The sequence below is a fragment of the Papio anubis genome, chromosome 16 (assembly GCF_008728515.1).
Source record: "Papio anubis isolate 15944 chromosome 16, Panubis1.0, whole genome shotgun sequence".
Classification (NCBI taxonomy): domain Eukaryota; kingdom Metazoa; phylum Chordata; class Mammalia; order Primates; family Cercopithecidae; genus Papio; species Papio anubis.
Window position 1 is genome coordinate 62520745 of NC_044991.1, and position 13990 is coordinate 62534734.

General features: G+C 40.5%; 1 protein-coding gene across 3 annotated transcripts in view; it reads right to left on the minus strand.

Moving 5' to 3' along the window:
- Positions 1-13990, minus strand: part of UQCC (ubiquinol-cytochrome c reductase complex chaperone, CBP3 homolog) — a 108339-nt gene that overhangs the window by 74697 nt on the left and 19652 nt on the right. For 2 of the 3 annotated variants that reach the window (XM_031655985.1, NM_001169092.1), the window contains 2 exon segments: positions 7225-7317; positions 5435-5542 (listed from right to left, as the gene is read on the minus strand). In XM_031655985.1, coding sequence (XP_031511845.1) covers positions 5435-5542; positions 7225-7308 — 192 coding nt within the window. In that variant the 5' untranslated portion in view covers positions 7309-7317. 3 annotated transcript variants of the gene reach the window in all.

Genomic DNA, 13990 nt, shown 5'->3' on the forward strand with positions numbered 1-13990 from the left:
CAATGAATGTGATTACTTAGATGAAACGGACAAATTCCTCAAAAGATACAAACTATCAAAGCTCACTAAAATAAATAACATGAATAGTCTTATATCTATTAAATAAATTGGATTTGTGGTTAAAAACCTTCCCACAATGCAAACTGCAGACCCAGATAGCATCACTAGAGAACTGTACTGAACATCTAAAGAAATGTTACGAAATCAGCCAGGCGTGGTGGCTCACGCCTGTAATCCCAGCACTTTGGAAGGCTGAGGCGGGTGGATCACGAGGTCAAGAGATTGAGACCATCCTGGCCAACATGGTGAAACTCCATCTGTAGTAAAAATATAAAAATTAGCTGGGCATGGTGGTGTGCGCCTGTAGTCCCAGGCTAAGACAGGAGAATGGCTTGAACCCAGGAGGCGAAGGTTGCAGTGAGCCGAGATCACGCCACTGCACTCCAGCCTGGCGACAGAGTGAGACTCCATCTCAAAACAAAAAAGAAAAAGAAAAAAAAGAAATGTTACGAAATCTACACAAACTCTGCCACAAAACAAGAAACGACATTTCCCAGTTCATTCAATAAGGCCAACCTTATCCTGATATCAAAACCAAGGTCATTAGAAGAAAACAAAACTACAGAACAATAGCCTTCATGAACACAGATGCAAAATTCCTTTAAAAAAATTTTAAAATTAAATCCATCAATATTTTTAAAAGGACAATATATCATAATCCAGTGAAATTTATCCCAGGAATGCAAAGATAATTCAACACTGACAAATCAATCAGTTTCACCATATCAACAGACAAAAAAAAAAAAAAAAAAGCCTGTTTAATTTTGTTAACACTTGCAGTTCTAGGAAGTATTTGACCACAGAACACATCTTGGGAAGCACTGGTCTGTGCCATTACCAAACTAATGATAATCTAATAATATCACGATCCTAATAATTTGGCCTTGACAGGTCTACTCCTATCCTTAAGACAGGGAGTTCAGGACATCTGCCCCAGCTCCTTGCTTCATCCAATAATTCACTGAGTACATAACTCAGTGCCTGGCACTGATCTGGATGATGAGAATAGAGCAGTAGACAAAACAGAAAAAATCCCTGTTCTCACAGAGCTTATGGCCCAGTTCAGCTGTAGACAAGCATGTAACTTTAAAATTTCTAATCACCTATTTCTTGATCTTTTTTTTTTTTTTTTACTTGTAGTCTCCTTCAGATTCCTAGATGTAAAATCCTCTGGGTTCATAATTAATCACCTTGCCTGGAGACTTGCCTTTAAGGCCCAAGGCCCAAGACTTTCCTTTAGAGGGAAGCTTCCCCAACAACACGTTTGTGAAAAAGCATTCATCACAAACAATGAAGACTTCACCAGATTGGCCAGAGTATGTTTTCAGTGCTTATGCTATGGCAATCAGGAGCATTTTATAGTTCTTCACTTTTTCTGCTGCAAGGCCAAGCCTTTATACTTGGATGAGCCATTTTCCTGGACAAATCTCTAAAGCAAGTCCCTTAAGACTATCACACAGAGATTAGAAATAATAACTTGAGGAAAGAACCTCTTCAAGAATCATGCACGGATCTGAGTTAAGGAGGTAGGGGACTGAATTTTCAACCAGTCAATATAAGCTGTCTGGTCCTTGGATGACTTCATATTTATTTCATTTTAACTTTAGAAGACGTCATCAATCATTTTTTACTTGAGTAAAAGAGAGGCACCTTGAACAGCTTTAGGAAATGAAAATCTGCTCTCCCATGAACTGATGCATTTTTAAACATCCTACAGGATGAAAAACAAATCTAGTAAAAGGATTGCATTAACAGCTATGTAAGAGTTTGAAAGAGCCTGGCGAGGTGGCTCACGCCTGTAATGCCAGCACTTTGAGAGGCCGAGGTGGGCGGATCACGAGGTCAGGAGTTCTGAGACTACCCTGGCCAAGAGACCAGGCTTGCCAATATGGTGAAACCCCCTCTCTACTAAAAATACAAAAATTAGCTGGGCGTGGTGGCGGGCACCCATAATCCCAGTTACTTGGGAGGCTGAGGCAGGAGAATTGCTTGAACCCGGGAGGCAGAGGTTGCAGTGAGCCGAGATCGCGCCACTGTACTCCAGCCTGGGCGACACAGCGAGACTCCAACTCAAAAAAAATAAAAAGAGTTAGAAGGGTCTTTTAAATCATTTGAACCTTCTATTGTCTACTGGAAATCATTCTACAGCATTCTTGATTCACAGTCAACCATCTGGGCCTCTGTTCAAACAAGACCAACGACCTTGTAAGGCTACCTATCCCACCGGAGGAAAATTCTTGTTAGATTCTTATTTTGCTAAACTTAAAATCTGCTTCATGTAACATTCATTGAACATTATTCTGCCCACTGGAATACCTTCTTTTTTTCACAGTTGCCCCTCAAATACCTGAGAAGAATCATCCTGTCTTCTCTTTTCCAGGCTAAGCATCCCTACTTCCTTCAACCATTCTTAACAGTTTCTAAAGCTTTCATAAGGCTCACTGCCTACCTCTGAATACATTCCAGTTTGTCAGTGTCCTTCAGAATAGGAATAACTTTTTGGCTTAATGCTCATATGGAAACCTATTCTATGGCATGTGGCTGAGTTGGGTAAATATTATCCTTATCTCACCTGATACTGCATATAAAGATAATTTTTAAAAATGATGATTCCAGGATACTCACATAGGTAAGGAAAAGCTACATTTAAGATCCTAAATATGATTACAGAACATAGGAATAATATATGAAAACATTAAAGAAAAAGAGAAAAGATAGCTGATACTGCTGATATGGACAGACATGCAGGTATTTTACTCCCTAATCAAATACATGTGAAAACACAAAACAAATAATTTTGCCAGTGCAATCCAATACAAGTATATTGATTTGAATCAACATTGCTGAAAACGGTTCTGTTTTTCAAAATGAAAAGTTACACATACATTTTCACATCTCAGTTACACTAGAATGTCATACTTTGATACTGTGATGTAACAAATTTTAAAATGAAGGTTACAGGCTGGGCACAATGGTTCATTCCTATAATCCCAGCACTTTGGGAGGCCGAGGTAGGTGGAATCACTTGAGGTCAGGAGTTCGAGACCAGGCTGGCCCAACATGGTGAAACCCCAACTCTACTAAAAATACAAAAGTCAGCCAGGTGTGGTGGCATGCACCTGTAGTCCCAGCTACTTAGGAGGCTGAGGCAGAAAAATCGCTTGGACCTGGGAGGCGGAGGTTACAGTAGGCTGAGATCGCGCTACTGCACTCCAGCCTGGGTAACAGAGTGAGACTCTGTCTCAAAAAAAAAAAATTAAAATAAAATAAAATAAAATAAAATAAAATGAAGGTTATAGAAAGTACAACTATCACATTATAAAAGAGTTTTAAAATGCAAACATCAGGGATTTAGTTGATATCACAAGGGAACCAAGAAAAATCAGAGGCTAACTTAGGATAAAAGAGTGAAGGAATTTTCCTGATGATTTAGTAATCCTCCAAATGATAGTCAATTTTCCCTCTAGAATCATTAAAAAACAGCCTATACAAAACATATGGTAGCAACCAAGTGGAACCCAATCACCAAGAAATGAATAAAACTGTAAATGTTTCTCTTTTCTTTTTTTTGTTTTGACTTCCCTCTTAATTTCTAATTTTCAAACAAAACATATACTTTAAGTTTGTAAATCCAAATGCCATAAGCACAACATTTTTTTAATAGGGGAAAAGATTCTACTTAAAAACATTACCAAATATACCAACAATTACCAAGTGTCAAAAAATTAAGATATTAAAAAATACAACTTTAAAGAACATAACTAATATTTCATTGGCAATTAAGAAGATACTTCATACCTTAGGGACTCAAGAATATCATTGTCAGTATTTGTGTTCTTTCTATATTTTTTCAAAGCCCTTTAAAAACAAAACGCTTGTGGAATTACTGTTCACTTTTCGGAATTCAGGTAAAAGAGTAATTATAGAAAGAAGCTCTTATTTGCTGTAGTGAGAACTGTTAGAAAGAGAACCAGACACCATAAGAAGAAACCACAAGTAGAAGTCTATAATAAAATTGAAATTCGAATTTGAATCCAACTTGTTAAAATGGTGTAACTGGCATTACTTGGTTGTTCTGAGTAAAGCTTTCATATTTTCTAGAAACATCTTCCCTACTGCTTTGAGTGGGCTTGCTTTGACTTATGACCGATTCGGCTTACCCAATATTCCAGCAACCCTGAAAGGCATTAAAAGGCATTTCTGCCATAGTGATAGAGAGAAATGGCATCACAGGTTGAGTACTCCTTATCTGAAACGTGCGGAAACAGAAGTGTTTTGAATTTTGGATTTGGGGGGATTTTGGATTCTCTGCATTACACTTAACCAGCTGAGCAACCCAAATCCAAAAATCCAAAATGCTCCAATGGGCATTTCCCTGGGGCATCATGTCTAAAAACTCCAAACGTTTTAGATTTTGGATTTCCGATTTTCCAATTTGGGATGCTCAACCTGTTCTAGGAGATAAGTGGTCTGAGAAGAACTGAATTGCTGATGTTTTATTTCTATAATTGGTCAGAGGTATTATTATAAAAGCCCAGGGGCAGTATACATCTGAGGCAGAGAGGACATTCATTCATTTACAGCCACTACTATTATAACAGATAATGTGCTAGGCCAAGAGTTGACTGGGATTGACACAGCTAACAAATATCCCTCCATAATAAGAATTACAATAGATCGTGGGCTTAATTACTTAATAAAAAGATGCTGATTAGTAAAATTTTAATGAAAATCCCTTAAAAAATATAGGTTCATTGGAAAGTAATGCTTCCTTAAGAATGTGGCCCATCAGAACATTTGGCCCATCTGACCCCTCAGAAGTCGTCTATATATGACATAACATGCAGCAAGGGCCTGGAAAGCCCAGTCTTGTTGCCATGCCTGCTACTATGAGACGCTTCTAAGGAATCAGGTGGAGGGACTAGTTCAGTCCCACATGTTGCATAGATCTGACTGGAAGCAGTGACGGGTTGTGGCACATGGGCAGAGATATTTTGGAGAAGTTCTCAGAATAATATATGGACCTTGAGAGCTTACTCAGAGGTTCTGGCAGTGGAGTGCAGCTACTTATATACCCTTGATCAAAGAATGGTCCTCCTGTATTGGAGAAGGTCATCCTCTTCAATCAAGAACACAGCTTCAAAAAGGTCGCACATGGAGTGGTCAGGAAGGAAGGGAACACCTGCCTACCCAGCCAGATCAGCCGAATCAACCCTAGTGATCAATGCGGTGACAGATGTCACAGCCAGATCGTCCTCACATCCAAAATAATGTATGAATTCCATGAAAGCAATGCAGAAGCTTTAAAAAATCTATGAGGAGCAGAAAGCACAATGCCCAAAAGGAAAAATGAGAAGAACTTAAAGGACTTTACCCATTTACTGTATTTCAAAGGTCCTGTGAATCCCATGGCTTCTATTATCTTTGTGAAAGCACCAACCTTCTCCTCAACAGGCTGTGGGGAACCTTTGGTAGTAGAAAGCTGATTAATCAAAAAGAAAGAAACTAAAATTAGTTGCAAAAAAATTTTAATAGAATGCTTTGTTCCTCATCAGGTCTGAGAGAATTTTTTTTTTTTTTTTAAATACAGAGTCTCCTCCTTTCACCCAGGCTAGAGTGAAGTGGCACAATCATAGCTCACTGCAGCCTCAAACTTCTGGGTTCAAGTGATCCTCCTGCCTCAGCCTCCCAAGTAGCTGGGATTACGGATGCATGCCATCACGCCAAGTCAATTTTTAAAATTTTCTGTGGAGGTGGGGTCCACGGCCTGTTGTTCTGTGGAGAGCAGGATCCACAGCCTGTTGCCTAGGCTGGTCTCAAACTCCTGGCCTCAAGCAATCTTCCTGCTTCAGCCTCCCCAAATGCTGGGATTACAGGTGTGAGCCACCATGCTCGGGCTGAGGGCATTTTTATTGCTTAGATTTTTGTTTTCACCTACAATTTTTAATTTTCATTTTTTTAAGCATCTTATCATTCAGTGAAAACACATTTGGAACTGGACCTAATAGATGCCCTCCAAATTTCAGAGCAAGACATGCCCCACCTCATTGACTGTATGTCTATTAACCCATATCTAGCAGATGACGGATGTGGGGTATTAGAATAAAAGTTCTATCAAAAAGAGGACTTTCAAAAGGAAATCTTGACCCCCATCTCCCAAGAACAATTCTGAGAAGTAAAACATTCTATGCTTATTGATGTAATAGGAAAAGGAAAAAAAAAATACTGCCTGAAAGCAGTCAAAAGTCATTCAAAACTGCAATCAGGTACTGAATGTTTTTAAACTCTTGCATTTTTTAAGTAAATGCAAGAGTTTCACAAATTTTATTAATGACTACAGAAAATATGAGTCTTGTAGTTTGCAAATAACCTCCAAGGAAAGTCTGTTCTAATGTTAACCCTCTCCAAGCAAAGGCAAGCTATTTAACCAATAAAAAATTATCCAAAAGTTAAATATCACTTTATTTTTAACATGTAAAAAATTCATACATTTTCCTCTTAAGTGTTTTCCGGACAAGACAATGGAAGAATAGGTCCAAATATTCAGGCTGGCATGGTGGCTCACACCTATAATCTCAGTAATTCCAGTACTTTGGGAGGCCGAGGTGGGAGGATCACCTGAGCCCAGGAGTTCAAGGCTGTAGTGAGCCATGATCATGCCACTGCACTCCACCAGGGCAACAGAGCAAGGCCTCATCTGTTAAAAAAAAATTTTTTTAACAATCCCAGCACTTAGGGAGGCTGAGGCAGGAGGATTGCTTGAAGCCAGGAGTTTGAGACCAATCTAGGTAACAAAACGAGACCTTGGTTTCTAAAAAAATTTAAAAATTAGCAGTACACAGTGGTGCATGCCTGTAAATCTCAGCTATTCAGAAGGCTGAGGCAGGAGGATAGCTTGAGCTTGGGAGTTCGAGGTTACAGTGAGCTATGATGGCACCACTGTACTCCATCCTGGGTGACAGAGCAAGATCTTGGCCCTGAAAAAAAAAATTCATTTTGTCTGCCACTTACTTAGCATCCTTGTGACCTTGGGCAAGTCACTTTACCCCCTGAGCCTCACCTTCTGCATTCGCTAAAACTCAGCTAGCTAACAATTTTGTTGAGATCCAAAGAACACCTGTGTGAAAGCACTCTATAAACGTAGAATGCACTGATAATTCTCACCTTATGTGTGGCGTGATACTTCCTATTCAGCTGTATGTCTATTCCAGGAATCTGTTCTGATCCACATACTCGGGACTGGCTCATCTGGGGCCACTGAAGAATAGAAACATAGATCTATGCAACACTGAGCACTTACAGGGTTAATCTGAGCAGAGCTGTTTCAAAGTAAAGACTATAGGATCTTTCCAACCTTACTTAGCCTACTTCCCAGTGATCAGCTCACCAAGAAGATCTAAGATCAGCACTTACAAGGGTGTCTACTACATAGCAGATGCCCAATACATATCTGTTGAATACCTGAAGAAATAAAAGAATTTGGGCCAAGCACAAGAGCTCACACCTGTAATTCCAACACTTTGGGAGGTCAAGGTGAGAGGACTGCTTGAGGTCAGAGGTTTAAGACTCAGCCTGGGCAACAGAGCAAGACTCTATTTCTATAATTTTTTTAATTGGCTGGGTGTGGTGGTGCATGCCTATAGTTCTAGCTGCTCAGGAGGCTGAGGTGGGAGGATCACTTGAGCCCAGGAGATCAAGGCTGCAGGGAGCTATGATCACTTCAGCCTGGGTGACACAGCAAGAGCAAGACTTTGTTTGTTAAAAAAAAAAAAAAAAAAAAAAAAAGGGAGAGAGTGAATTCAAAGGCTGGGTGGCGTGGCTCATACCTGTAATCCCAGCACTTTGGGAGGCCGAGGTGGGTGGATCACTTGAGGTCAGGAGTTCCAGAGCCTGGCCAATATGGTGAAACCCCATCTCTACTAAAAATACAAAAAATTAGCCAGGTGTGGTGGCACACACCCGTAATCCCAGTTACTCAGGAAGCTGAGGCAGGAGAATAGCTTGAACCCAGGAGGTGGAGGTATCATGCCACTGCACTCCAGCCTGGGTAACACAGCAAGAATCGGTCTCAAAAAAAAAAAAGAATTCAGCCCTGGAAACCTGGAACTACATCTAAGTCAACTCTAGGAAACAGAATTGTAGTAAGTATCTATTTAAATATGGGCAGCAGTAAAGTGTATCAGGAAAAAAAAACAAAGACACCCGTCACTTTTAGGTTTAAAACCTGCTTCTGCCACCTGCAACAAGCTCAGTGGCCATGGAAAACTTACTGAACCTCAGTTGCAGTAAGGATGAAAGAAGATAAGATATATAAAGTGCCTTTCACAAAATAGGCACTCAATAAATAGCAGAAGTTTCCATCATCACTATCATCATCGACACTATTGTTTGGATCACAATCGCCACCTTTTTAATGTTCACATTGCATTTAAAAGCAATTTGGCAATAAAATAGCCATTATTATGTGCCAGATACTATACAGAATGAAAACTGGGAGGAAAGTTCACTAAGGAGATGGTTAATTAAAGTTCAGTCACTCAGTGGAAAATCAGGTATCCACTGAGGATTTTTTGTTGTTTTGTTTTTGTTTTTTGAGACAAGGTCTGGCTCTATTGCCCAGGCTGGAGTGCAGTGGCGCAATGCCAGCTCACTGCAACCTCCACTTCCCGGGCTCAAGCAATTCTCGTGCCTCAGCCTCCTGAGTTGCTGGGACTACAGGCATCTGTCATCACACCCTGCTGATTTTTGTATTTCTGTAGAGACAGTGTCTCCCTATGTTGCCCAGGCTGGCCTCAAACTCCTGGGCTCAAGTGAGTGATCCTCCTGCCTTGAACTCCCAAAATGCCTTGAACTCCCAAAATGGGATTACAGGCATGAGCCTGGGTGCCTGGCTGGGATTTTTTTTTTTTTTTTTAAACAGCAGTTTTAGGCTCATAGCAAAACTGCCTGGAAAGGGCAGAGTTCCCACATACCCCTTCCCCTACATGCATAGCCTCCCCGGCCATCAACATCCCACACCAGGGTGGTGCATTTGATACAAAGTATGAACCTACACTGACACATCATCATCACTCAGAGTGCACAGTTTACTTAGAGATTATTATTGTTAACATGAAAAAATGCTTATAATATGTATAAAATTATAGGTTAAAAACATGACTGCATAGACTGCATATAGGTAAGTTTAGAAAGAACACACAAGAAACCAGAGAGTTATTTTGTTCAGTTAGAATTATGGATAAATGTAAGAATCTATAGCCAAAATAACTCTGGCAAAAAAAATAAAATAAAATAAAATAATCTAGCTTCCAAACTCTCACGAATGCTTTATTACCTTTACAATAAAAAGAGGTGAGAGGGAGCAGGAAGAGGACTGACCCTTCAATTCTGGTTTATTCCAAGAAGAAATGGAACACATGGAATGAAAATTATTTTTTTTATTTAACCCTAATGAAGAAAAAATAGAATTTCTAATTGTGGAATGTTACTATTTACTTTTCTTTCCAAACAAGGATATTAAAAGATTAGTCAGGATTCTTCTGGTCAGTCCCAAGGACACTTAGGCTTTAATTCATAAGTATCAAGCAGGCTTTGTAAAACACAGACTAAACACAGAACACCTCCCCATTACATCACATACATCAATGCAATGGTCCATCTAAAACACAAAGCACTTAAACTGGTTCAAAGAACACAGCCAACAGCAGTTTCCACAAGCTGTGCTTTGGGCTGGGTCCTCTTCTGTTAGGTTCTATGAGATCCTTCTTTTTCCTCACAGCTCCAGGAGTAACCAGTGGATTTCTTCTGTGGCTGTCCTACCATCCACTGTATTTCTATCCTACCATTATTCATGAGCTAACATTCCACACTATATTGAACTACTAAAGTACCTATGTATCTAATATCAAAGACAACATCTAGTTTCTCCACACCTACACACTTATAAACACACACATTTACTTTTTTGTACTACCCACTCTTGTCCTTGCACTTCCCACAAAAAAAATCACTCAACCCTTAAAGACCTCAATTTTTCCTTTGCTTAGATTAAAAAACATCAATAGGCTGGGCGTGGTGGCTTATGCCTGTAAACCCAACGCTCTGGGAGGCCGAGGCGGGAGGGCTGCCTGAGTCCAGGAGTTAGAGACCAGCCTGAGCAACATGGCAAACCCCCATCTCTACCCCCCTCCAAAAAAAACAAAAATTAGCCAGGCATGTGCCTGTAATCCCAGCTACTCAGGAGGCTGAGGCAGGAGAATCGTTTGAACCCAGAAGGTGGAGGTTACAGTGAGCCAAGATCATGCTACTGCACTTCAGCCTGGGTGACAGAGCGAGGCTCTGTCTCAAAAAATAAAAATAAAAATAAAAAAACAAGAATGACAGAGGCAGAGAAGTAGAAAGGGGGTGCTGGGATGAACTCAAGCAATTCTTGAATACCATGGGTGTGTGCGTCTGCTCCTTTTAGCAACTATAAGCTCTACCAGGGCACAGCCCATCTTATACATCTTTCATTTTCTGTCCCAGTGCTCAACACCATTCTGGGCATGAAGTCACTACTCAATAAAAACTAGGTGGATATTTTTTTTTTCAAAGAGGACAACTTTGGAGAACATCCAAAAAAAGAACCACAGGAATGATCAAAGAGATGAATAAAAGGTCCTAGTGGAAAGGTCAAAAGGAATTTAGGCTGTTTAGCTTGGAGAAAAGGCAACTGAAGAACTAAATAGTAACTCAGAATAACAGCACTTGAGCTGGAAGAAATCTCAGAGATATTCTGGTCCAACCTTTTCACTTCACAGATGAGGAAACTAAGACCAAGGGAGAGGTTGCAATTTGGTAAAGGTAATTTTAGGACAACTTTTTTTTTTTTTTTTTTCAGTTTCATTTCAAACAGAGAGGAGAAAACTTTCCCAAGTAACAGGAACATAAATAGCAACAAAAATAGCAATTGCAACTTACTGAAGATCTCCTGTATGCCTAGTACCTACCTACATGCTTGGTGTTTTACTTACGTTATCTCACAACAATCTTATAAAGTATATTTTCCTATTTCTTTTTTTATTTTTTTGAGACAGAGTCTCGCTCTGTCGCCCAGGCTGGAGTGCAGTGGCATGATTTCGGCTCACTACAACCTCCACCTCCTGGGTTCAAGCAACTCTCCTGCCTCAGCCTCCTAAATAGCTGGGATTACAGACGTGTGCCACCACGCCAGCTAATTTTTGTATTTTTTTCAGCAGAGACAGGGTTTGACCATGTTGGCCAGGCTGGTCTCAAACTCCTGACCTCAAGTGATCAGCCCACCTTAGCCTCTCAAAGTGCTGGTATTACAGGCATGAGCCACCACACCTGCCCTCCTATTTCTTTCTTTCTTTCTTTCTTTCTTTCTTTTTTTTTTGGAGTTAGGGTCTTGCTGTGTCACCCAGGCTGGAGTACAGTGGTGTGGTCATGGGTCACTGCAACCTTGACCCCCCCCAGACTTAAGGGATCCTCCTGACTCAGCCTCCTGAGTACCTGGGAACATAGAGATCCAGCTATTCTTGATTTTTTGTTGAGATGAGGTCTTGCTGTGTTACTCATGCTGGTCTCAAATTCCTGGCCTCAAACAATCCTCCCACTTTGGCCTCCGAAAGTGCTGAGATTACAGGCATGAGCCACTGTGCCTGGCCTATTTTTTCTACTTTAGAAATTAGAACATGAAGGTTTAAAGAAGTAAAGTTCATTAAAGAGTAGAATATATATTCAAAGCTATGTTCTGTCCCCTATATCAAGCTGCCTTCAAAAGTCTGAGTAGAGTTCAACAACACAGGCTCATGCACACTTAATACTCAGATCTTGATTTCTAAATACTGCTCTCCAATAAAAGGAATTAGGGTTGGGTGCGGTGGCTCACGCCTGTAATCCCAACACTCTGGGAGGCAGAGGCAGGAGGATCACCTGAGGTCAGGAGTTCAAGGCTAACCTGGCCAACATGGTGAAACCCCTTCTCTACTAAAAAATATAAAAATTAGCTGGGCATGGTGGTGTGCACCTGTAATCCCCAGCTACTTGTGAGGCTGAGGCAGGAGAGTCACTTGAACCCAGGAGGTGGAGGTTGCAGTGAGCCAAGATTGCACCACTGCACTCCCACCTGGGCAACACAGCAAGACTCCATCTTAAAAAAAAAAAAAAAAAAAGTCAGGACTCCTTGGAGAAATGTTTGAATCTAGGGCCAGGGCAAAGAAAATATAGCACGAACCTGAAACATCTTGTGGTGCCAGCAAATAAGACAGTATTCAAGAAATGATGGGGGGCATGTATAAAGGTGTTCCCAATAGAACCGAACAATGAGATCACTTGGACTCGGGAAGGGGAACATCACACACCAGGGCCTATTATGGGAAGGGGGGAGGGGGGAGGGATTGCACTGGGAGTTATACCTGATGTAAACGACGAGTTGATGGGTGCTGACGAGTTGATGGGTGCAGCACACCAACATGGCACAAGTATACATATGTAACAAACCTGCACTTTATGCATATGTACCCTAGAACTTAAAGTATAATAAAAAACAAACAAACAAACAAACAAAAAAAGGTGTTCCCAATAGCCCAAACTGAGACAATCTAATCAACAAAATAACTAACTGGAAAATGAATTATAAGCCAGAAGCAGTGGCTCACACCTGTAATCCCAGCACTTTGGGAGACTGAGGCAGATGGATCACAAGGTCAGGAGATGGAGACCATCCTGGCTAACACAGTGAAACCCCGTCTCTACTAAAAATACAAAAATTAGCTGGACGTGGTAGCTTGCACCTGTAATCCAAACTATTCAGGAGGCTGAGGCAAGAGAATTGCTTGAACCCGGGAGGCGGAGGTTGCAGTGAGCCAAGATCTTGCCACTGCACTTCAGCCTTGGCAACAGAGCGAGACTCCCTCTCAAAAAAAAAAAAAAAGAAGAAGAAAATGAATTATAACTTAGAAGAAAATAAACATCCATGAGCTCGTACTGGTATAAATAAATAATTGAATAAATAAATAAATGGGGAAGAAGTGACAGCTCTTTCTTACAATAGAATTCTAGTTAATAAACATAGGAATGAGGGAAATAAAAAATCATTAGACAAACACCACAATAATGATTACTGCAGTTAAGAACCATCAATGTAATTATCATATAATCCATCAATCCTAATTCTGGGTATATATCCAAAAGAATTCAAAGCAGGATCTCTAAGATATTTGTACACTCACGTTCACTGCAGCATTATTCACAATAGCCAAGAGACAGAAGGAACCCAAATGTCCGTTGATCCAAATGGATAAAGAAAATGTATATACATAAAATAGAAGAGTACACAGCCTTAAAAAAAGAAGGAAATCCTGTCAGGTGCTACAACATAGATGAACCTTGAGGACATTATGCTAAGTGAAATAAGCATACGCCAGTTATAAAAGAACAAACACTGTATGAGTCCACTCACATGAAGTATCCTAAAGTAGTCAAAATCACAGAAACAAGTCCGGGGGTGATGGCTCATGCCTGTAATTCCAGCACTTTGGGAGGCCGAAGTGGGTGGATCACTTGAGGTCAGGAGTTTGAGACCAGCCTGCAAAAACATGGTGAAACCCCGTCTCTACTAAAAATACAAAAATTAGCCAGCTGTGGTGGTAAGCACCTGTAATCCTGTACTCAGGAGGCTGAGGCAGAACTGCTTGAACCTGGGGGGCAGAGATTGCAGTGAGCCGAGATTGCACCACTGCACTTCAGCCTGGGCGACAGTGAAACTCCGTCTCAAAAAGAAAGTAGAAAAGTGGGGTGGGGAGAGAATTAGTGTTTAGCATAGAATTTTGCAAGATGAAAAAGTTTACAGAGATCTGTTGCAAAACAATGTGAATATACTTAACATTATTGAACTGTACACTTACAAATGGTTATGACAATAAATTTA